General features: G+C 44.7%; 1 protein-coding gene across 1 annotated transcript in view; it reads left to right on the top strand.

The window, feature by feature from the left end:
* EML5 (EMAP like 5) overlaps positions 1-25,933 on the top strand; it is a 1,453,541-nt gene that overhangs the window by 1,263,655 nt on the left and 163,953 nt on the right. The window contains exons 33-36 of the mRNA XM_086936634.1: positions 1,780-1,988; positions 19,063-19,220; positions 20,281-20,395; positions 20,822-21,010. Coding sequence (XP_086792760.1) covers positions 1,780-1,988; positions 19,063-19,220; positions 20,281-20,395; positions 20,822-21,010 — 671 coding nt within the window. The remainder of the gene's footprint in view (positions 1-1,779; positions 1,989-19,062; positions 19,221-20,280; positions 20,396-20,821; positions 21,011-25,933) is intronic.

Genomic DNA, 25,933 nt, shown 5'->3' with positions numbered 1-25,933 from the left:
AGGAACCTGCTCCCCTAATGATAATGCATGGTTTTATCATAGAAATATTTGGCACGACAAAAAGCCTTCTCATTGACGTAATAATCATTCTTGGAAATGATTGACTTTTTCCTGCCACCTATGTCGTAATTACGAATTACATGTTCTAATAAACATCATACAGAAGTCCTCATCCTGGGACCATCGCCTTCCGCTTGGGACGACTCCTGGTGGCCCCCTGCCCTGGGCACCACCCCCAAACCAATGGACCATGCTCGCAACCTGGGCTTCATCCTGGACTCCTCCCTATCGATGACCAGACAAGTCAACACCGTCTCGTCATCATGCTTCAACACCCTGCGCATGCTCCGTAAGATCTTCACATTGATCCCCACCGAAACCAGGAAGACGGTCACCCAGGCACTCGTAACCAGCCGACAGGACTACGGAAACACCCTCTACGCCGGAACCACAGCCAAACTTCAGAAAAGACTCCAGCGCATCCAGAACGCCTCCGCACGACTCGTCCTGGACATTCCCCGACACAGCCACATCTCCGGCCATCTGAGAGACCTGCACTGGCTCCCCGTCAGCAAGAGGATCACGTTCAGGCTCCTCACCCACGCACACAAGGCCCTCCACAAGGCCCTCCACAACGCCGTACCACGCATCCGCAAAGCCACCGCCAGGGGAAGATCCTTCTCCTACCTGGCAGCCAAGACATAGAACTCCCGATCATCTCTCCTTCAGGAAGCTCCTCAAGACCTGGCTCTTTGAGCAGTAGCGAACCCCAGCGCCTTGAGACCCTTCCGGGTGAGTAGCGCGCTATACAAATGCCCATGATTGATTGATAGATTGATGCAGCATGTAACAGTGACCCCTGCACAAGACTTTGGGATTGAGGTCTGAGTGATGAACACTTAAAACATGGCTCTTCTGTAAGCAGTGATGCGAATGATAAAGTTGCCTTTGTGCCTCAATTTCAGTTAGTAATCTGCCATTTTGTGGTATGATACACTGGAACTCTGAAGTGATATAGAAATGTCACACAGATCTTACGTCCAGTTCCCCAAGAAAGTAAGTGATCTCTCCAAGAATATCTCCTTCCCAAAGGCAGAAAGAGGAGGAGATGGCTAAAACCTTTTTTCTATCAACAGGATCTTCTCTGCAACCAGGTATACTTTGCCTCTCATGGAATTATGGAATAGTTACCATTTTGAAAAATCATGGTGTCTTTCTCACTCATTGTTAATGAGACGTGTGCCCCAAAACGCCGCTGTCTTATTTTGTGACAAAGAGACCGTTACAAAGAACACAGCCCTTCGGATATATGCTTTACTGGCAATTTTAATCTCCTGAAACCAATAAAATGACTATTTTATATCTGGCTGCAGTCGGCTTTGATGTTCGAGGTTTGTGCCGGAAGTGCTTTGTAAGGACAACATTTCTATTTTCTTCTGTTGGTCATTTTCAGTTTGTTAGCGACTTGCAGGACAAGTAACACAAATTGAGACTAATCCTTGTCAATAAGGTGCATAAATATATGTTCCAAGGGTAACGTTTATTTACCCTTTCCTGTGTACTATATATGTGTAGGGGGTTTATATCTGTGACTGGATACTAATAGGTTCCCGGACCAGGAAGGATTTGGTAGTGTTGCTCAAGAGCTCGAAGAAGTGTACAGCATTGATGTACAAAGTAACCTGCCGTCCTCTATTGCAATGTTGGGTGCATGCACGAATGTTTTCAACTAATGTTTTTGATTATATATCTGATGCACGTTTTCTTCCTTTTTACCAGGTGCCAAAATTGCCACTCGATCTGGGCACAACCATCGTATCTTCGTGGCAGAATTCCGGCCGGATTCAGACACCCAGTTTGTGTCGGTGGGTGTGAAGCACGTGAGGTTCTGGACGCTTGCTGGAAGGGCCCTGCTGAGTAAGAAAGGGATGCTGAGCTCCATCGAGGACGCCAGGATGCAGACTATGCTCGCCGTGGCTTTCGGGGCTGTATGTCAGACTTTATATCTATACAGAAATAGCAGCTGCCCAGGCGCTTATAGGGTCTATCAATGGGATGTCAGATAAATAGTATATATGCAGATGCGCAGAGTGTAATGTGCTGTATATTGCCATTGCAGAGGGTGGGAAGGTACTATGAATCGAGACAGGCCCTTGTATGGGCCGCAATTCCTTTATTCTCCCTAGACAATAGTAATGAATAGCATGTTTCACTCATAAAATCTGCATGAAGGATTTATGTACAATGGTTTTTTCATATGCAGCAAATATAAACACAAGTATTTAAGCCTGATCAGAGCACAGGAGGTTAAATCTATGCAGTGCTAAAGAATCAAAGTAATTATGGATTTTGAGATTGTCCCCAGCCTTTACCTTTTGTAAAAATGTGAATCTGGGTATATTAGTGTATGTATTCCAGATAATGTGCTAATGGGACACATTTATTTTCCCTGGCGTGGTATAAAATATTATATGTTTATTCTTCCCTCATGATATAGATTTGAAAATACAATCTTGAGTCTTGTAATGCATTCAGACTACACTCTTAGAATATTAAGGCTAGGTTTTGGATAAAGCTTAAAATTAGCGAAAGCATTTGCATTAGACTTTAGTTTAAAAGCGAGAAGTCTCAGCAGGGAACTTTATATTGAGAATATCCTTAAATGGTTTGCTTGCTCCTCTGAATACAACACAATTGTCTCTAGCTGACATCATCTATGTGTAGTTATCCTTAAAATAATGCAGTCAAATCCCAGCAAAACATTTAAGTACCTATCAAAGGGATTCAGTGGAGTTCGATGGCACAAAGTCAGAGGAGAGATTTGACTAACTTTATTATGTACATTTCTGATCGAGACGCTTAGTCGCATATTCCTCACTTTTTGAATATTCCCCAGGCATCAACCTGTATCCAGAAAGGCATCCGGTAATTTTAAGAAAAAACACAAGAAATCTAAGCAGGATCCACCCCCTTGCTCCATTTGCATTCGCTTGAGCAGATTTGGGGGCTACATCATTTTTCACACTCAAAGTCAGAGCCGATCCAGCTGCTGGTACAAGCACAACCCTAGTTTCTGGGGCTGTCAGTCATGCCTAAACAGATCAAACAGTTCCCGGCAGCTATGCTCCGGATCTTCTGATCCCTTCCAACTCCCTGTTGCGCGCCTTAGCGCCCCAAAGAACCGAGAGGCTTTCCATCTGGGATACCGCCGGCAGGTTCATCCTTGGCGTCAGTTAGACCTTATGATCCCATCTTGCCTCTGGCTCCTCTACTGGCTCCACTTTCATCCCGGGCTCCTTGACACCCATGACACTTCTATGAACGCTGGAACATGAGTCCCCAACAGTCCTCTCTGACACGGAGTCGATGCCTTGCCGACCTCGACAAAACCTGCACCCAATGCTACGTGAAGCGCCTCTTCCCCAACCTGCATTGACACCTTCTCAGGGAAGGCAGCATACTTTGCATTCCCTTCCCAGAGCTGACTCCAACAATGACCTGGGTGATGAGTTCACACATCCCTACCGGTATGATAATTGGCACAACAACTCTCTTCTAGATACCTCTCACCCCCATGACCAGCCACAGAAGAATACAGTTACTATGCCATGGTCATGCGTAGGGCAGCCAAAGTGCTTGATCTCCAGCTCCCCACCATGGAAGTCAAATCCAATGTCCTAAATAGGTCCTACAGACCGGACAGACCTCTTCTGAACCCAGTCTTCCATTTAATGAGGCACTGGTGAATACCTTATTAGGGGCCTGGCCCAAACCTTGTTCTGCCCGCCCCCCTCTACCCCAGTCAACGGACAATTTGCCAGGTGCCATAAAGGGGATCTCTCAGACCACATTCAGAATATGGAGGAGACTACAAAAGATCCGCAGGGGTGGTTACTGAATCGAGAATGGGTCTGTGGTACAAGGTCAGAGAAGAAATTTTACTTACAGGTGACAGGTCAGTACATTTTTCCGGCTCCTGGTACCCGTATCTTGGAGCACTGAGCTCTGCTTTTTGTGCTCAGTTTCTCATTGGAAATCTTTCCAAACCTGATCTTTACTTTTTTTATTCTTTCAACCTCTTAAGGAAGAGTACATTTAAATATTTTTCTGAGAGAAAATACCTCTTTTTTTTCTGTCAGGATACCATCCCTGTTAGTGAAGTGCCTTGCTTGGAAGAGGAAGAGGGCCCAGTCAGACCCTCATAGAGACTATATCCTATGCCGGAAGACCATTGTCCTGAAGATTACAGTCACTACCACAAGCTCTCCAGGAGAACACGAAAAGACAGGCAGAAGTTCAGGCTGCACTGCCCACAGGAAAAGCCTCGGGAAGTAGCTGCTGGGACATCTGAGGACCTAGGCGAAAGTCAGCGTTCTACCAGAGCTCCATCTTCCAACTTCCCTAGTAGTTGATTCTGGAAGTGGCCTTACCAGAGGAAGAGGCGCCACACCCACTCAATGTCACAAAGCAAGACATTGAAGTTGGGCACCATTCCCGTATGTTTGCTGTATGCTGTTGAATCGATGTCAAAGTAATATGCGACTCTGAAAGAGTCTGGATGGTTGAAGTTCAAGCCTTTATCAACATTGAAACCACCTCAGACTTTGACACCCAGTAGTTATACACCTTTGAAGCCCTGTTTGACTTTGAGGCAACTATCCCATTGTGGCGTGGGATCAAGGAGAGACTTGAGACCAGTTCGGGGTAGGTAAGGTTTTATTTTAGTAAACGTCTTTTTATGGCGAGTTGTCAGTGAGTCTCTCTTAAACGCTCTGGAGTCCGTGGTGGTGTCGGGTTAGGGACTTGCTTCTAGATGGTGATGAGGCAGGCGTCAGAGTATGTTCCGTTCTTCCCCACACCGCTTTGGACTCCGTCAGGGAAAGAGAGAACAGGTACAGATAGTCAGGATTTGTATTCTATCTGGACTCTCCCACAGGTAACCGGGTAAGTGAGGGGACACCTGTGCTTATTTTATTTATTTATTTATTTATTTATTTATTTAATGACATTTATAGAGCGCATACAATTACCCGTGGGCGTCTCGGCGCTAGGTGCTAAACAGTGGGTGGTACGTGCGAGGGTGCATATGAGTGACTACAGGTGAGGAGGGGGTATTTACACAATAAGGTTGTACAGGTATTCTGGCAAACACGGGCTACGAACTAGAAGAACCCCGTTTTCCTACCTAGCCCGCCAAATGCTGCCGTACATGTTGTAGCCACACTCCTCCCTCGGGAGTGTGGCACAGCGATTCACGGATCCGTTGGCCCCCTGGCTTACTCCGGTCGTCCTCTGGTCCGTCTCCTTCAGCTCTGTTCTCCTCTCCTCCGGGCAGCTCTCCTACTCCCGATCTCCAATCGGTGAAGTCACACGCCAGCATTTCTCCTTCCGCGTTTTTCTCCTGTAGGAATCCCGCGACGTCATCAGGGGGCGGGGCAGTGTACTCGTGTGTCCTCCAGTTAAAGGGGCCGTCATCCGATTCCTCGGCCAGTTCCCATGAGCCTGCTTCTCCACTGTTCCAGTCGCGCTGAGAATGAGGCAGAGAGGGCGAGGACATCAGTTCACTATGCCACGACTCCGCATTATCCGGTTCCTTTCTTCCCGTCCCCTTCCCCTTGTTACCCATAAATGTTGACTCACATTAATGTGCAAAAACAAACCATCCTATAAACAGTTGCACTTATCTTCTGATTGGCTTTGAGAATTAAAGAAGTACCTCTACCTCTGATTCAGAGTACTCTTAAACCTATTCTCCATCAAGAGAAATCACTCCTGAGGTAGTTCTATCTTGCACACCTTGGTAAAGGGGATCTAAATCTCCACATTTTATCCGGACACCCCCGCTATTCTGGTGCCTTTGGCATCTCCATGGCTGCCTCCAGTGATGCCACAGCCAATTCCTCCTTCTGCTTCTGTTAGACCTGCAAGGGTAAAGGTGTCATTGCACATTGAGTTCACATTCTAGGACTCCAGTAAAACAACTGAAGGAGAAGAGTCCTTGCAAAAGATCAAGATCATGTTCTAGAACCTCTTCAAGCAGGAGATCCCAAATATTGTGTACACGGAGGTCAACCTCACACTGTAGGTGATTTAAATATGCCAGCAGAAAATCTTGTTCTCACAAATGGAAGCAATCTACACCCTGGTCCTCTTCCTCACATTGCTTTTCTGTCAGAAAATACTTTCTAACTCTCTCTGATTTACCTTCTGCAAGAGTATTGCCAGTGGATGACTACTTTCAATCAGATACTGGTTAGATGGGCAGTACACTTAAGTATCCTTATTCCACCTCCTGGTACAACTACTTCTGTGAAATTGAAGACGCTGCATTAGAGAACCGCATCAAAGCCTCTCCTAAAGAATTGCTTTATCCTGCAATACAATTATTCTTAGGTCCTGATAGTAGTTCTCTGTGCGTTCAAAGTTGTATGGACCTCCAGATCAAGAGCCCGTCTTTCTCAGAATGGATACTCTTTAGGCCTCCATAAGGAATTAGTTACTTACCTGTACACTATAGTTCTCCAGTATTATCTTTCATAGATTCACATGCTTGTATCTTCCCCGTCGTCATGGTGGGAGTCTCACGGTAACAGAATGACCAAGCAGTATCATAGAGAAGAAAAACTGCATAGAAAATCCCCATAGGGGCTGTACTATTTGGTAACCAGACCATTTCTTTGTTTTGGTCCAAAAGCCAGCCAATCAGAATTGCTGCCCTGCCCTCACACTCCCCAGCAGCAGCTTCCTGCCTCAGATTTCCGTCCCCGAGTGAGAGACATGGATAAATACCGAGAACAAGATCTGCCTGAGAAACGGGGAGGCGGGCGGGCGCATGTGAATCTATGAAAGATAATACTGGAGAACTATAGTGTACAGGTAAGTAACTAATTCCTTCTCCAGTATTACATCTTTCATAGATTCACATGCTTGTATCAGAGTAGTAAGCAGTGCTCACCATACTTGTAGCGTTTCCAGGACAGAACTCAGAAGGAAGCTCTGCCGCAAAGCAATGATATAACAGTAGCTAGGAAAGCATCAGCAATACGATAAATGCATGGAAAAGTACAAGTCAAAAGCACTGTATAGTAAAAAACAATATGCCATTAGACCCTACCTTACTGGAATAGACGCTTCAGAACAGCCTGTCCCACTGCCGTGTCCTCCTTCCACGCAGTGTCTAGACAGTAGTGTCTTGTAAATGAATGCACACTCTTCCACGTTGCTGCTCTGCAGATGTCTGGCAGTGCCACTCCTGCGAACAAGGCCATTGAGGTTGCCCTCTTCCTCGTTGAATGTGCATGCACTTTAGAACATAGCGGCTTCCCCGCTTTTTCGTGACATTTCAGGATAGCTGAGGATATCCATCTAGCAATACTCAGTCTCGACAATGGAAGACCTTTTCTCTGCCCTTCAAATGCAATGAATAATTGCTTGGACTTGCGGAACGTTTTTGTCCGTTCAATGTAGAACTTTAGGCATCTAGAAATGTCTAGAGAGTGTAAGGCTCTTTCTGCTTCCGAGGAAGGCTTGCTGAAGAAAGTAGGTAAAATAATGGGTTCGTTGAGGTGAAAAGACGTCGCCACCTTGGGAATAAAGGTAGGATTTGTTCTCAATATAACCCTGTCCTGACGAAATTGTAAGAAGGGTTCCTCCACTGAAAAGGCCTGGATTTCGCTAACCCTCCTTGCAGATGTTAAGGCGAGAAGGAGGGCTGTTTTCCATGACAGGAACTGCAAGTCTGTCTTATGTATGGGCTCAAAGGGTGGCCTCATAAGCTGCAATAGAACTGTATTGAGGTGCCACGGCACAGGTGGGCGCTGGATGGGTGGGAAGACTCTAAAAAGTCCCTTGATAAATTCCTTTATTACTCTGGATGACCAGAGAGATGGTTCATTTGGCTTCCGCCGGAATCGTGATATTGCTGCTAAGTGCACTTTGACCGAAGCATGCGACAGACCTGACTTAGATAGTGAAAGCAGGTAAGGCAGGATACCTTCAGGCTGAACCTCAAACGGATGCAAGTTTTGTCTGTTGCACCAGTGGCAGAAACGGGTCCATTTTGCTGTATATGTTTTGTTCGTCGATACAGCTCTCGCTTGTGAGAGAATATGCCTGCATTCTTGCGAAATATCTAGATTTTGAAATTCCCGCTCATGAGGTTCCATGCGGACAACCTTAGAGAGTGCAGGTCCGGATGCAGAATCTGCCCTTCCTTCATGGAGATGAGGTCTTGAAATGTCGGGAGCTGGATCTTGTCGCCCTCGACAATTGAAGGAGGTCTGAAAACCACGCCTGTCTTGGCCAGGCTGGTGCAATCATTATAATCCGGCACGGTTCCAATCTCATCTTGCGCAGGATGCGCGGTATCAACGGGAACGGAGGGAACGCGTATGCAAACCTTCCTGTCCAGTCCATGAGGAATGCATTTCCCATGGAGCCCTGTTGACGGTACCTGGACGCAAAGTGAGCGCACTTTGAATTGCTTTGAGTCGCGAACAAATCTAATGTGGGAGTGCCCCACCTTTGAAACAAAATGCGAATCTGAGTGTCGTGTAGTTCCCACTCGTGTGTCGCATTGGGAGTGCGGCTCAGGGCGTCCGCCCGAGTGTTGAGGACTCCCTGTATATGCTGAACTTGGATCGAAATTTCGTTGGTTATGAGCCATTTCCAGATCCTTTGCGCCAATGTCGACAGCTGTTTGGATCTCGTCCCGCCCTGTTTCAGCAGGTAAAACATGGTCGTGGTGCTGTCCGTTTGGATAAGTACTGACGATTGTCGTATTCTGGGAAGGAATGCTTGAAGCCCTAGGAACACCGCCTTGAGCTCCAACATGTTTATGTGAAGCTGAGCTTCCCAATCTGACCAAAGGCCCTGAATTTCCAGCTCTTGAAGATGCGCGCCCCATCCTTTCAGCGAAGCGTCCGTCGTCATCACGAAGTCGTGATCTCGAGGAATGAAGCTCAGTCCCTGGTCCAGGTTCTTTAGGATCTTCCACCATGACATGGCCACCTTCATACGGTTCGTGATGGTAATGCGATCCTCGAAGGTTCCATCGGCCTGTACCCACTGTTCGTCGAGCTGTTCCTGCAAAGGTCTCATTCGCAGACGACAGTTTGGTACCAATGGGATGCAGGATGACATCATCCCCAGCATGGACTTGTAAATCCTCACGGAAGTGGACTTTTTTGCTTGAAGGGAAGCCGTTAACCCCCTGATCTTTCTCATCCGATGTTCGGAAGGATAGGCTTTCCCTGCTCTGGTGCATATCCATGCCCCCAGGAACTGGATGCCTTGGGCCGGAGTCAGCGAGGATTTCTCTAAGTTGGTCCTCAGACCTAATCGCTGAAACAACCGGATGCAGCTCTGTAGAGCTTCTGCTGCGTCCCTGAAAGATGGACCTGTCACCAACCAGTCGTCCAGGTATGGGTAAATGTAATGCCCTTGCAGTCTTAAGTGGGCCGCCACCGGGGCCATGCATTTGGTGAATACCCTCGGGGCTGATTTGAGTCCGAATGGCAGGACTTTGAACTGGAAGTGGCGACTCTCCACAACAAACCTTAAATACTTCCTGTGCTTCCGATGAATGGGAATATGGAAGTACGCATCCATGAGATCCAAGGACGCCAAGTAGTCTTTGTCCTTTAACATGAGTAAGATCTCTTGCAACGACAACATTCTGAAGGGTATCTTTTTTATGTATTGATTGAGATCCCTCAGGTCCAATACCTGTCTCCATTTCTGGGTCTGTTTCTTTTTGATGAGGAAGAAATGCGAATAGAAGCCTCTCCCTCTGAGATGCTGTGGTACTTCCTCTATGGCTCCCTTTTGCAGAAGCGAGAGAACTTCCTTCTGCATTTCTTTGCGATGATGGTTGAGCCTGAGTACTGGGGGGTGGTCCGGTGGTATCTCCACAAATTCCAGCGTGTGGCCCCTGCTTATGACATCCAGGACCCATTTGTCCGATGTTATGGACATCCAGTTGGTGTAGTATTGAGACAGATAGTGGTCGTTGTCCGGGATCTTTTGTGTGGGGAGCGCCTGCCTGAAATCATTGACGTCTATTAGACTGCTGATTTTTCCCCCTGGCGTTGGGTTTACCTCTGGACTGTTGTTGGTAAGAGGAGTTAGAGGATCTGAACTGGTTGTTGGTGTTAAACTGATGATATCCCTGCTGATTGTACGGTTGATATCGGTTGGATTGAAAAGAGGGTCTTTGATTAAATTGGCCTCTTGCACCCCTCTTTCGAAAGGACTGAAACTTTCCCTGCTGAAGAGATCCCAGCGCTCTAGCCGTATCCGTGTCCGACTTTATGCCTTGCAATGCCTCATCAATATCTTTCCCAAACAGATTTTCACCGTCAAAGGGCATATCGACAATCTTCGCCTGCACCTCTGGTCGAAAAGAAGTCGCCTTGAGCCAGCCCTGTCTGCGAAGCGAAACCGCCCCGGCCATTTGTCTGAAGGCCAAAGACGAGACATCCATGGCGATGTCGATAGACTCAGCAGCCGATTTTGCTCCTTCTTTGAGAAGGGCTGCCGCTTCTTCCTTTCGGTCCTCCGGAAGCGCTGACAGTATGGGTGCCAGATCTGACCATATCTGCCTGTTGTAACGGCCAAGCAGTGCCATAGCATTTGCCGCTTTAATGGTAGAGGCTGCCATGACCGCAAACCTCTTACCTGCTCCATCCATTCTCCTCCCTTCCTTGTCTGGTGGCACTAGTGAAGTAGCCACCGGGTTTTTAGAATTTCTTTGCGCCGCCTGTGTCACAACTGATTCCGGCCTGGGATGTCCAATGAGGCAGGCTGCCGTAGATTCTGGAGCTCTGTATTTCTTTTCAATTTGTGTTTTTAGAATCTTGAGGCCCTCCTCCCAGATATGAGGGATAATAGGAATTGAGCGAAGTGACCTTTTGTTATCATCCTTGAAATCGTACAAGAAACAATCCGTCTCTTGCACTTCCACATCCAGACTGAATCTCTTGGCCGCCCTTTCCATGATATCATGGAAGCCTCCGATGTCTTGAGGAGGGGAGGTAGATTTGAGTGGGTCAGGTGATGCAGCCGATGGCAAGACGTATTCGTCCCATTCCTTCCCCGAGGCATCATGAACCAGCTCTTCGTCTTCGGGCTCTTCATCTTCATCGGAGTCCGTTAGGTCGTCCCTTATAGTAACCACCTGCGGAGATTTAACCCCTTGATCTTGAGGGGCAGGTGCTTTTTTAGGTGTCTGCGGGGGAGGCGTCTGCGTAACTGGTTGCGAGGAATTCGCCTCTGGGAAACGACGATAGTAGTCGTTTAGCATCAATCTAAGATCAGACACAAGGGTGAGGGGTATAGAAACCGTCTCTTGACGTTCCTCCTCCCGTGAGTCCACGTGCTGCTCTTCTTCATCATCATAATCACCAGATTCCTGGAATGATTCATATCTGGAAGATTGTGGCCTGTCCCTGAAGGAATAACTTTCCTCCTCATCCGTATCTTGGCTTTTTATTTGAAGCTGAGAAGGACTGTAGGCGGCACCTGAGGACTCCTCTCCATCTGAATCCTGCTCCAGCAGCGATGATGGCGGCAAAGGAGAAATCTTTGTCCATGAGGTGAACTCTGCGGATTTACTGATGGTAGCCGAACCTCTCGTCGACTGAAAAGAGCGGATGGAGATCATAGTCTTCGACTGAGGAGAACTGTACGCTTTAGCCGATGAAAGCAAGATTTTCGTCGACGGAACCATCGTCGACGGAACCACCGTCGACGGAGCCATCGTCGACGGGACCATCGTCGACGGGACCTTCGTCGACGGAACCTTTGTCGACGGGACCTTCGTCGACGGGACCTTCGTCGACGGGACCTTCGTCGACGGGACCTTCGTCGGCGGAACCATCGTCGACGGGACCTGCGTCGACGGGGCCCCCGTCGACATCCTTGACATCGAACCTGTCGTCGACGGAGTCGTCGTCATGGTCGTCGACGGTCCTTTCGCTGACAGAGACATCTTACTCATCAATGTCGTTGCCGTAGACGTCGTGGTCGTCGACGCAGCCTTAGATCCTGTCGTCGACGAAGCTGTAGTCGACGGAACTGAAGTTTTCACCACAGACTTAGTAGCAGAAGCCATCGAACTGGTAGAAGGTGCAGATCCAGGTCCTTTAAGACTTGACTGCTTCTCCAGAGGAGTAATAGGAAGAGATGATGTCGATTTTTCCTTAGATTTACTCCTTTTAGACTCCACTTTCTCCACAGAAACATAGGCCTTTCTTTTCTTGGGAGTGGAGTGAGAAGATTCTTCCTCAGAATCTGAGCCTGATGTGGCCTTCTTCTTCTGAAGCCATAACAGTAATCTAGCCTCTCTGTCACGTTTAGTTTTGTCAGAAAATTCTCTACAAAGCTTACAGTCCTTCACCAGGTGTTTAGGGTAGAGGCAGTAAAGGCAGTCCTCATGTGGGTCCTCAGAGAAAAGTCTGGCCTTCCCACAGGATCTGCATGGCCTGAACAGCCTCTTTTTAGAGCTTTCAGCCATCATAAGCAATACAAGTACACACAATACCTCAATTTAGAAGGCAGGAAACAAGATTCCAAAGGGTCAAAAGTTCACACAGGAACAGAAGAAAACTGAGCAGAGCTCAGGGAGACTCCTTTCTCACACGAAGGCGGTTGGAAATCTGAGGCAGGAATCTGCTGCTGGGGAGTGTGAGGGCAGGGCAGCAATTCTGATTGGCTGGCTTTTGGACCAAAACAAAGAAATGGTCTGGTTACCAAATAGTACAGCCCCTATGGGGATTTTCTATGCAGTTTTTCTTCTCTATGATACTGCTTGGTCATTCTGTTACCGTGAGACTCCCACCATGACGACGGGGAAGATACAAGCATGTGAATCTATGAAAGATGTAGTACTGGAGAATTGTGTTCGCTGCAAAGAAGTCTCATGTGGACGCACCTTCCTCTTCTATTCCACTGAACAAAGAAAGTAAGATGGATTCAGTGGGAAGGAAATGTAGTAGCAATGAAGTCTCCAGCGCCAAAGCATTTTTGGGTTGTCACAAGAGCTCTGTTTGAGACTCTCTCCAAAGGTTCACTGAGAGATTGCCAAAGGAAGACAGGCAGGATTTTCCAGAAACCTTAATGAGTCTATCCTCGTCTCCAACCAAATAATTGGTGCTCTCCAGAACATATCCTTAACTGCAACTCTCCGGAAACTCCGTCGTCGATCCCCAGGAGGATGATGATATTCATTTTTATGAAAACAGAGAAGGAGACATTAAAAGTGGTTGGTCTTGAAAAGAAAAAAAAATATGAGATGCTTCTTTCAGCACAGAGTTCAAGCTCCTCAGTGGTCAGACCAACAGCACCATCTGGGGAAGTCATACCAAACACATAAGCCAAGCCCTCCAGAGGAAGGGTAGGCCAGCAACTATATATGGCCACATGGAAGCCCCAGCCAAATAATGACTTTTCCCTTCCCTCATCTCCTACATCTGTAAATATATTAACATTTGTTTACCTGGCATAAATCTCCTCATGTATTGGTTAAAGAGTCGCTCTTGCAATCTTGCACTAATTCTCTTCCACCTCCTCTGTTTGGCTCCAAGAGTCCGCATCTTCCTTACTACAGCATACAGAGCAGCCATAAGTGAGAGACTGAAATACATTTTTGGCCTCTTAATATACTTGGCAACTGGTTACCACTTGCTTCCAATTGATGGTATTTTGCACCTGTGTTTTGTCTAATTTTCGATTTGCGAATAGTTAGTACATCATAATAGCGATTCGCTGCTTGGTAATAGCAGTGATTCTGTATTTTCTGTCACAAAACTAAGAAATCGATAATTGCTAGGTACTGTGTACAATTTTAGGAAGTACACCACTAGTGGTTCTTTTTAGATCAGCAACACTATTTAGCGATCGCTAAACAGTTTGCAACTAGCTATTTTTTGCACATCATGTCCCATCAAAGTCCAGCACTTTTAAAGTCCTTGCCAGCTGAATGCATTTAAGTTTTGCCTGTCAGAAGCTTCAGTTAAACCAAAACTTATTTTTTCTTATCTCCTAACATTGAAATGCATAATTTATGGACTATTAGGCAGTCTAGCTCTTCCTTCCTTAGAACTTCTCACTATGATTGCTACCCCAGGTACTTTTTATTATTTTCCTGTCTGTGCTTCCAGCACTTCATCTAGGATGAGGATTCTTCCACATATGATCATTTCTTTGGGGAAAAAAACTTTTTGTGTCTGCTTTTAAAATGAAGTCGTGTGAGCTCTTAGAAAGGCATCGAATTTATGGACATGAAAGTGATCTGTAAAAAATTAAAAAAGGCAGACCTACTTATAGTACTGATCATGCTGTTGATATTTAGGCAGGGACGTATTATTCATACTTTTAAACATCATTGGAGTGCAGGGCTCGCAATTCATTTGTGATTTACTATGCGCTTTATTTGCTTTCCTCTTGAATATTTTCGTTTAACTGACCACATTATGGCCAGTGAAAGAAAGCTGAATTCAGTAGCCCTCATTTATTTGTTTGTAGTATTACATTTTATTGGTTGATGTTACGGTCTGTTAACCAACTACCAAAGGTTCAGATGTAAAGCAATTGGCACACTAATTATCTGGATTTCGCTTCCCGCTGATATCCCGATGATATCCTCTTTTCTTTACTTGGCTATTAAAAAAATATCATGGCCATTTTACAGCACCGTTTCCCTTCCCCACATCCTGGTGGAACCGCTACTGGCCCCCACCTGCAGACAATGTGCTGCATGGCTAAATACTTATAAGACACAAAGGCGAGACAGATTGCATTGCAAATTTTTGTTATATTAATGCAATCCACCAAAGTAAAAGCAAAAATCTGTGCAAGAATGTACATCTACGCTAATCACACGCTAATTTCACAGGGTCAAACTTTAGTACTTATGCACACGACACTTTCGCTGGCAAGAGAATATAGGCTGGGCATTCAAACTAGTTTTTGTCTAATGCTTTTATTTGGACTAATTACTAAACTCCCGCTGTATAATTAATTCTTTTTTAGGTCTCGCGACCTATCAATGCGCGCAAGCGCATTGAGTGGAGCGAGAATTCAAGTGCTCGAAATCCTCGTCAACCCAGGGGCTTCTTGGTGCGGTTTTCATTAAGTTCACGTGAATCACGTGACCAAACAAGCACGCGCATTCACGGCCGCACAGCACATCAAAGGGCTTCGCCCAGCGTGCGCTCTGCGGCTTCTCCTCCCCTAATTAATCATGGCTGGCCGGCCGGACTTTCAGCTTGCCCGCCGCTCTGCATTATCAGGTACGTGTTGGTGACGCATTATTTCACTTTGTCTCCGTGCGCTGCTCATCTTCTCTGCCATGTGTTGCTGTCTCCTTCGTGTACTTCTTCCTGTGTTGCTGTCTCCCTCGTGCTTTTACCCCACCACTCGTGTTGCTCTCTCCCTTGTTCAAAGGGTCGTGCTTTATTTACACACATCCTCCAACCCAACACCCTTTTTTTTTAATTTCTTGTTTTTTGCTGTGTCTAGTATCGATTATAAGCATACACCAGTGCAGAGCTTTTTGAAATACACACATCGAGGCCGACCAAACTTAGCCCCACAACTCGTGCCTATGCCGCCACTGTTGAGTGTTGTCGTCTTGCCATGCTCAAACCGCAATGCACTTTCTTTCCATGCCACCACACATCGAGGCCGACCAAACTTAGCCCCACAACTCGTGCCTATGCCGCCACTGTTGGGTGTTGTCGTCTTGCCATGCTCAAACCGCAATGCGCTTTCTTTCCATGCCACCAACATCAATGTGAAAAATAGGTTCGAAAAGCATAGCGTAATCGGACAGATATTTGTATAACAATCCCTCCTGCTACTGGCATTCTCCCTTCTTTTGTACGGCCATTAACACTTACTAGTCACAAGATGCTCCAAGTGTGCTGTCTCCACTGCCAGTCCTCCGACAATACCCTTTTGGATTTTAGGACGCCATTGTCTAGCTGTGGTTGCAGTTCACATGACCGCCATCTCGAGCTCAGGTTGTACGTTCTAGACAGAGTGGTAGGACTCATGATGAACACTCTACGTCAATAAACAATGTTCGCCATATTGGAAAGATCGCATTTACTAGATACGAGTAAGGAAACGTGTGCACAAACTCGTGGCGATATTGTTCTATTGGCCCAAAAGTTAATTGAAATCCCGAAATACATGGAGTTTAAACAAATACTGAAAAAAAGGGATTTTTATCTTATTACATGAATCGACCAAAAATAAAAATATTTTGCATTTTCATTGCACATGTGCGCGCTATTCCATTCTAGTTTAGAGTCAGAATATCGGGTCCTATATCATTTTGCTTGCTTACCAAAGATTATTCATTCAAATGAATGGTTGTACCAACCTCAGAGTTTATTGCCATTCTAGATATTCTAAAAGGCTGCATGTATCAAAAAATAGGAACAAATACTTTTCAGTCTATCTCAGGAGTTGTTTCTTCCATGATATTCAGTCCCAATTGCTTTTTTAGGTTCAGTTAATACATGTCAGTGCTCACGGGGTATTAATCTAGATTAGAACCAAACCCCACCATCATGCTTGATTTAAGAAGCATGGTAATAGAGACCTAATACATGTATTCCAGGGTGCAAGTAATCACTAGACATTATCTTCTCAGAATGCCCTGTAGTTGGAACCAATGAATGCGTGCGCTTTCCTAGTAGCTATCAATTCAACGCTCATACATTTAAAGAAGACAAACAGGTGAAGAAGAGTTGCTCTATTTTCCTATGATTATAGCTATGTCATTCGTGATGCGAAAGCTGCATGGTTGCAGTGGTACCAGCCATTTAGTCCGTTTTAAGACATGTTCCAATTATATAGTTTGGTGCTGGTAATTTTACACATTATAGTTAGTTTTTATGATACATACAGCCTCACTCAGCCTCACATCCTCACCCTCACACACTCTCACCCTCACACCCCCTCACTCACCCTCACACACTCACACACCCACTCACCCTCACCCTCACACCCCCTCACCCCCTCACACCACTCAGTGCTACAACACATATGTGTGTGTAGGTGCAAATGCAATGTTCTTGGATTTTCGTCACAATAAAATACACTGAACATAATCTTCACAAAATGTATTTACAAACGTTTAAGCTATTGCCATTATAAATTACAATAAATTTTATTTAAGTATTAATTATTTACAAAATTAAAAGCCATTGTTATTTGTAATATCAATACATCTAAGTCACGTAAATACAACACACATTGCATTACAAATGCTATAGGTGTCACATTTGCGAAAGTTAAAACTATTGACATTGTAACTGACAAAGCTATTAATTTTGCTATTTTCTAAACCAACACATAAATTAAAAAAGTGTCATTTACAGTGTCATTTACAATACAATACAATAGGTGTCACATTTGCAAAAAGTTAAAACTATTGACATTGTAACTGACAAAGCTATTAATTTTGCTATTTTCAAAACCAACACAAATTAAAAAAGTGTCATTTACAGTGTCATTTACAATACAATACAATACAATACAATACGAATCGCTCAACTTTCCTAATGCAAAAAGTTAAACGTATGGGCATTGTAAATCACAAGACAAAAAAAATAAAATGTCATTTAGAAAACCAATAGCTCAAACTTTCCTACTGCGAGACCTATTGGCAACGCCAGCACTTGTTTAATGTTCTTGCAATTTGTTGTCTTTACATGTTTTTAGACACAGTTTTTATTAACTGAAAAAAAACGTATTCCTTGGGTCCAGTCTGGCATGATGTGGGTGGGGACAGTGGGTGAGGAAGGGGGCAGGGGAGCGGGAGAGGGGATGATGGGGGACTTCAAAAGGTGGGAAATCTGAGGTTAGATAGAGTCTCTATCAGACAAGGTGTTTCCGAAGGAAAGCAACTTGTTTTTATTGCCAAGCCAAACCATTAATGCATTGCCCTCCTACTGACAAAAAGAGGGGGGTGCCCCTTTCATGCTCCCAACTCTTAGCATGTAGAAAACGCTTTTCTAACTTGCGAAGTACCTTTAGGTCATTCCAAACTCCTTATTTTGTTCTTATAAAGTACAGTGCAAACTGCTTATTTTGTGGTCCTAAAGCATGTGATTTTGCGAATCAAAGCCCTTGCACCCAAAATCTCACATTCACATTCTCGAATTGTAATTTCATATTACAATTGAAAGCCCAAATGTTCATAAACCTCATAGAGCCTTAATCTAAATTCAAACCTGGACATTACAATTAACCCCACGGATAGTGGTTACAAGTCACAAAGTTAGGCTTTAGTTTTCACCAACAATTCAAATTTGAACACAGAAATACCTATTTTACTTTTAAGATAAAATACTTGTGTGGTTTTCTAAAATATAATAGGGCTGTTCTAATGTGTGGGTAGCTGCACTTTGGCAACCCTCATATGTTTTAATATCCCCTATCCTCTGCAAAAACACCCAGTCTACAAACTAGGCAACCATTGAGTCAATAACTATTTATATTTCCCTCTATTAATCCACCATCTACTTTTGGGTTTTGGAGTAGCATACTACTTTGCCTTAAAGCCCTTCAATACCTCATCAGGGGTAGTAAGTGCTACATAAATATAATTACACTATATAATAATCTCTGTATTGTTCATGTGGGCTCTTGTATGTTTGACTGACCGCATTGAGGAGAAACATTTCTTAACGTGATAAGGAGTGTAAAGAGAAATAAGCAGTGGACAAAGTCTTCCGTGGTGCTTGTTTCACAAGCGCAGGTCTTGAGGTTTCATGGTGCTTCTGGCCAGGCCTGCATGGCAGTAGCCATGAATGTAACTCTTTTGTCCATGTTCCTGTTCTGTGGGAAAACAGAACATTGCCTATGTAGGGATCTGTCACATACAATGTGAGCCTGACATGTAAATTATTCTGGCACAGGCCTACTAGGAATTTAAAGACTTCAGTTAATTAGGAAAAGTCCCACCTGCCTATGAAACCTGCTCAGCTCTGATCCGGTTTGCCATTCCCTGCTCTGAATTACATGGTGTACTTTATATTCTCTTTACAGAATAATCTGACGTTTACCGGTACCATCAGTGGAGACGTGTGTGTTTGGAAAGACCACATCTTGTCGCGGATTGTGGCCAAAGCCCACAATGGGCCTGTGTTTACAATGTACACCACTCTGAGGGACGGCCTTATCGTCACAGGGGGGAAGGAAAGACCGTAAGTTTATCAGTGTTGGGGCAGTTACTTCTAATGGGGATTGTTCAGTGGTGCACACATTGCAAGCAGCAGTGAAAGTGTTTTTTCTATTTTCAAACGTTTGTGAGGGTATCAGGCTAAACATGTAAGTTGGATCTTGCAGTATGGTACATTGGCAGGTACTATTGTGAGATAAAGGAGGGGAGATTTGAAGGAATCCGTATTCCGGATAAGAACCGTGAAAATATATCTTCTGCCTTCCAGATAAAATGTGATCTGAATCAGTGAAAGGTGCACCTTGAAGACATGAAATGATTCACAGTAGCAAACCGTCTTATTATTTAAAAAAATTACAGGGTCCTGCAAAACATCACAAGGGCTTCCTGAGATTCCTGCTTCTCATGGTGTACCTGTTCAGCGAAAAGCATGTCAACCCCCCAACAGTGGGGTTCACATCTTTTGAGGATACCTGGGGACCTTAGTTAACTTGACAGTGGGGTTCAGGTCTGATAAAAATGTATGACTGGGGTCTTGGTTAAAATGGCAACTGGATTTGTTTGCCGCCAAATTCTGTGGCCTATGGTTAAAAAAGAAACAGGGTCTAAGCCTGATACAGCCATGTCTAGGGTCCTTAGTATATAAGGGCAGTGGAGTTCTAAACTGCTGCCGTTCCTGGAGCTATGGAGTGGCTTCTGAATGACGGCCTCATGAGGCGGTGGGTCCCTAGGTTGGGTTCGGGGATTGGATACTGCTTGAGCTTTGGGATCGTGTTATGGTAGCCTAATATCACTGATTAGAGATTACCAGTACATCTTGAGAATTGGTTCTATGGCCGACTGAGCTAATTGGAGTGCTTCTCTCAAAAGCTCCTTATTATCCCTAATGGTAACAAAAGATGTACCCATAGGAGTCTAGTAGAAAAGGGGAGCTAAATGCAGAATTGCTGCGCTGTGATGTGCACCACCTGAAATGTTTGCCAACACCAGGCCAGATATTGCTACAAAGATCTGACTGGTTAAGGTATGACATTGCAGCGTTATCCATACGTGATGCCAGTCAATTTTAGCTTCTGTTTTGTCAGGTCGAAGGAAGGAGGTGCGGTGAAGCTATGGGACCAGGAGTTGAAGAGGTGTCGAGCCTTCCGTCTTGAGACTGGCCAGACCACTGATTGTGTGCGTTCAGTTTGCAGAGGAAAGGTAAGGCACAAAGAAAGTGCTGATTATACATGTTTGTGCTTGGAGGTAGAAGATTATTCTAGTGTGCCCATAGTCAAGAATGAGGTAATTTCTGTCTTGGCATGTACATGAGAACTTGACATTACTTCAAGACTCAGTTTAGAGGAATAGGAAGCAAACCACAGGAACAACTGTTATTTTGGAAATGGAAAGACCAGGAGATAGGTAGGCCGATGCGCATTGCAAGAGACACATTGTTCAAGAATAAAAAGAAAGCTATTGGTTAAGACCTGCAGATGAACATTTTCTTGGAGCTTTGGACTATGTATAGCATTGCTGCTCCTCATTTTAAATTCTGCTCATTTACCTTCCTTGCCCTCTTTCATCATCAGTCCGATTGCCATTATATATTAATATTTCAAGGAGAAATGCATGTTATTGTTTCAGGGGAAAATCCTTGTTGGGACTCGGAACGCTGAAATAATTGAGGTTGGTGAGAAGAATGCTGCATGTAACATCCTAATTAATGGTCACATGGATGGACCTGTCTGGGGCCTAGCCACGCACCCTTCCAGGGATTTCTTCCTGTCTGCTGCTGAGGATGGGACAGTACGGCTTTGGGACATAGCCGACAAGGTAGGCCTTAACCTGAATTTTTGTCTTCTGATTTGACATTGAACAAGAATTTTTAGCTGACTTTGGCCCAGATGTATCAAAGGGTTTTACCCAATCTTTGCCTATGGGAAAATGTGTTCATACATTATCATTGTTTTTTTTGTTGTTTGATTAATTAAAATCATTGCAATTCCCCCCCGATGTGGATAAAAAACATAGAAAAAATATCATTACATACATATGGCACTATGTGCTCAGCAGGTCGCACCAAGCACTTTGCATTCAAGAGATGTGAATCGTTCTCTGCGGTCTGGGCTGTTATGGGGTACAACAAATGCAGTTTACATAGCCTTGGGTTGGAGGGAATAGAAATGTGCTGCCTTTGTTATTGTTAACACTAAGGGTGTCATTTAGATTTGGCAGGATGGCCGGCAGACTGCCGCCTCCACTTGCCTTGCAGAGGAAATCCTGCCTGAACATGCAGGGAATATTCACCAAACCTGCTTCTACTGACATTGTAGGGACATTGGGAAATTGCAATGTTAGCTAGTCCGACATTGTACTTTTGGTGAAATTTTGGAATGCCGGCATGTGCCCCAACATCATTTTTTGTTTTTTCAGAAACACCAAAAGAGGGTGTCTGATATTGGAAAGCAAAATTACCTTCCTGACATGTTGTAGCAGGGATTCCATTCTCCTACAGAACTGTGCATAGAGATTTGGAACCTCAGTGAATTAGGATGGCCCAAAACTCACCTTAGTACCCAAAATCCCCTTACCGAGCTAGCTACAGTGTCTCATTGGTAATAACAAACTCCCAATGTTTAGACAAACCAGAACATGATCTTAGAATACCTCAGGTCACGTGGAACACATAGACACTCTTTTGTTACGTAATCATTTCAAACCAGAACGTGGAGTAAATGAGGACTCGTGCATATTTTAAATATTTATTTACTAATGCCGGGTTCTCAAACACAGTATCTTAGATAATACAAGCAAACATATTATAAGAAGCAAAGTTATCAGCATAGTTACTAGTCCATAAAATGCAAAAGGTGACAACATGCTAAAATGTTGAAATGAATAGAAGTTAACAACACCTAGTTCTCACCCTCTCTAACTAGCATATTATATTATATCTAAGAAGGTCTCTTTGGGCTTTAGCAGGGCGACCCCATACCTCAATCTCTCAGTGGGAGAGGATCACATCATCTTCCACCAGCTCTCTGCATGCGAAGCACCATCAAGTGTGTTTTTGTGTTCTTAGCAAAGCAATATAAAATGCCCCTAATGCCAGATTTGGCAGCAGCTGCATTTATGTTATGTCTAGGGAAGTGCGAAGATCAGACCTTACAATAACAATGTGTTTACTTATCCTTCAAGGCTTCAGCACCCACTGTACAGACACCGTTATGCTAAGCAATGTTATCAGAGCAATAACATATTATTCTTGTGTAAATCACAACGCTCTTCTAGGCTGAAAGCTAAAGCAACAATTATGTGTCGTGTGCATTTAATAAACTCATGCTAACTTAACACGGTATATAGATAAGCAGTAACTATATGACATCCCCCCATGATCCGAGCACGGATAAGATAAGATAAGATTAGGCACGGGGCACATCGAGAAGACAGAGTTCAAGAACAATGTGTCAGGCCAAATTATAACATTTGATTAAAAAAAAATTCGCATTTGGAAGTCAATTTAGAAATTTTTCATGCTTGCTCAAGTCAATAGGTCTGGTTAATGAAAAAATCACGCATAATTACAAAAACCCTTCCACGCTATGGTGGACAAAAACGATTCAGAAAAGGGGGTGGTGATGAACAGAGTGTCTGAATTAAGCAGACCACTCTTACCCAGTCCAAAGTGGCAGGGTATACTCAGACATGAGTCCCTTTCTCACTGCACCATCAGGATTCAAGCAAGTCGGGCCGAAGACGGCTGAAATGCCAGAAACCGGTCCCCGGTAGCTTGTCTCCTTTCTGGTGAAGAATTGGCTTGGTAGTTTAGTCTGCCCTGTTCCCATGATGCACTGGGCCAGGGACAGACTGATTTGCATATAGCCAGGTTCTGAGCTGGGATGGTGCAGTGAGATAAATAACGGTGATGGATCAAGCCCTGATCTTTGGACTGGGTAAGAGTGGCCTGCTTAATTCAGACACTCTGTTCATCACCACCCCCTTTTCTGAATCGTTTTTGGCCACTATAGGTGTGGCAGGGTATACTCAGACATGAGTCCCTTTCTCACTGCACCATCAGGATTCAAGCAAGTCGGGCCGAAGACGGCTGAAATGCCAGAAACCGGTCCCCGGTAGCTTGTCTCCTTTCTGGTGAAGAATTGGCTTGGTAGTTTAGTCTGCCCTGTTCCCATGATGCACTGGGCCAGGGACAGACTGATTTGCATATAGCCAGGTTCTGAGCTGGGATGGTGCAGTGATATAAATAACGGTGATGGATCAAGCCCTGATCTTTGGACTGGGTAAGAGTGGTCTGCTTAATTCAGACACTCTGTTCATCACCATCCTCTTTTTCTGAATCGTTTTTGGCCACTATAGGTGTGGCAGGGTATACTCAGACATGAGTCCCTTTCTCACTGCACCATCAGGATTCAAGCAAGTCGGGCCGAAGACGGCTGAAATGCCAGAAACCGGTCCCCGGTAGCTTGTCTCCTTTCTGGTGAAAAATTGGCTTGGTAGTTTAATCTGCCCTGTTCCCATGATGCACTGGGCCAGGGACAGACTGATTTGCATATAGCCAGGTTCTGAGCTGGGATGGTGCAGTGAGATAAATAACGGTGATGGATCAAGCCCTGATCTTTGGACTGGGTAAGAATGGTCTGCTTAATTCAGACACTCTGTTCATCACCACCCCCTTTTCTGAATTGAATACATAAAATAAGCAGCAACAGCCTCCAGCATGAAGTCACTGTCATCATCCGAAAACAGTTCAGCCATCCAATTTAATAGTGGGAAAGAACATACGTGCTCTTCAAGCACCGGAGCCTCTAGCATCATCAGAGGACAACTCGGTGGGTTCACAAGAAAGCTATGTGCCAAGAAATCTTGCGCTGCTTAGAGTATGTTCCAACGACCCATTAGTCCATGCATCGCTGCCATGGCCATAATCCTTCCGCCACAACAAACCACCTCGTGAGCAATTATGGGACTCATCAGATGAATAAAATCGACGTCAGGAGACACAGTCTTGCAGAGACACAAATCAAGGGCCCAGTCAAAATCGCAGCTCAGGCAATGAAACACAGGCTGGACACATGTGAAATAGGAAAATCGAAATGATGATCCATATGCCGTGCTTAAGGTCGCAAGCGGCAGTGTGCCATAATATTCAAGCATCCTGTTGCGGAACAGTGCCAGGTGGGGCTGTGCGGCATGTAACACAGGACGGGCATCCATTTTTAATAAAACAAAATATAACCAGAACGCCCGCAGCCAGCGCCAGCACAACAGGAAATCCACCAAATAAGCTTGAGAATATTGAATGGAAGAAAGCAGGAATGACTCCAAATATCTTCTCAAATGAAGTCACAAGACCACTGCTAACTAATTTTAAAAAGTGTGCAAGGCCAGAAGTGGAGGACGCATGAAAAATTGAATGAATCAACTCGCTGATGCAATGGTAAGTCAGTATTCAAAAGGGCCTGCACCTCTGTGCGGGTGTTGGCGATATGAAGGACAAATGTTTCACGAGCCGAATTCAGGGCCACTTGTTTTTGAGACAAAAGGGCTCTTATTCTACTCATTCCATTGAACTCTGCCGTCAAGGTTGGGATTCGCGGCCAGATGGAAACATCTGAATTCCCATGCGGAGGAGGATACAGAACGTTTTTGCAACACACCACCCGTTCAGATACAGTTACCACATAAGCAATGCCTTTAATTAACCCACAACACTCTTCATTATTCAAAATTAAATAACTACCGTTTGCCAGTAAAGTGAAAGTAGGGACTATTGCGGGAACCGGTGTACCTTTCAAAACACAGGCTAAGTTTAGACGTTCCTGATTACAGGAACCATGTAATTGGATATGTCTACACATTAACGAGTGATCTGGTGTTTCGGTGCACTCCTCACCTTTAAGATAAACCTCTTTCTCATCTTTTAGACATCTGTATGTAAAGGGAAGGGACCAGGCCTCGTGCAGAAATGCACTACCAAGGAGCTCGTATCGACCTATCGCAATGTATCGCATACAATTTGTAAATTTAAATAAAGCAAACGGCAGTGTGATTAACCCGTGGATAAGCCATGTTGCGGCAGTGTCTTCCGCTACAGAAAACGGTAATGACTCCAGCCTTTCAATGTGTAACATAGAAAAAGACGCATCCCTCATTGAAAGTAAGCGTTGCCATTCAGTTAAATTAAACGGGGCAAATAGGGAGGACACGTTCATGTGATTCCAAGGCACTTTTCCAGACTTAAGCGTCTGCAGGGTCCATGCAAATTGCATAATGGAACGCAATTGATTTAGACCATGGTATAACACAGATAATTCATCTTGCACAATATCAACAACAGAAGACACAATATTATCTAAAGTGTAAATGCGGTAAGAAAGCATATTAATGCTATTATCTACAACTGCAAGCACTTTTTCCAGATTAGCCTGATCAATGGCCCTAAGGCGTTTTGCCCCCTCAATCTGTGAAGTTTTCCAGATTTCATTATAAATCGCATATAACCATCTTTTTGATCTGCCACTAGCCGGACCTTTTATGAAACATTCAAATCTACTTCATCTGTCAGTTTGGATAGATGCAGTTTAACCGATGCCAAAGTAGAATGTTTGAGCCAGTTCTGACATAATTTGCCTACCGAATAAGTGGTGACCGAATGGTCAGTTAAAAAACGAGGATCGGGCCTAACCTGGGTAAAGCCATCGGCTAAACCCATAAAACGACTTTGGCAGGAATCTGCAC

The sequence above is a fragment of the Lissotriton vulgaris genome, chromosome 9 (genome assembly GCF_964263255.1).
Source record: "Lissotriton vulgaris chromosome 9, aLisVul1.2, whole genome shotgun sequence".
NCBI lineage: Eukaryota > Metazoa > Chordata > Amphibia > Caudata > Salamandridae > Lissotriton > Lissotriton vulgaris.
Note: the sequence above shows the minus strand (reverse complement) of the source record. Positions and strands in the feature narration are given on the sequence as shown.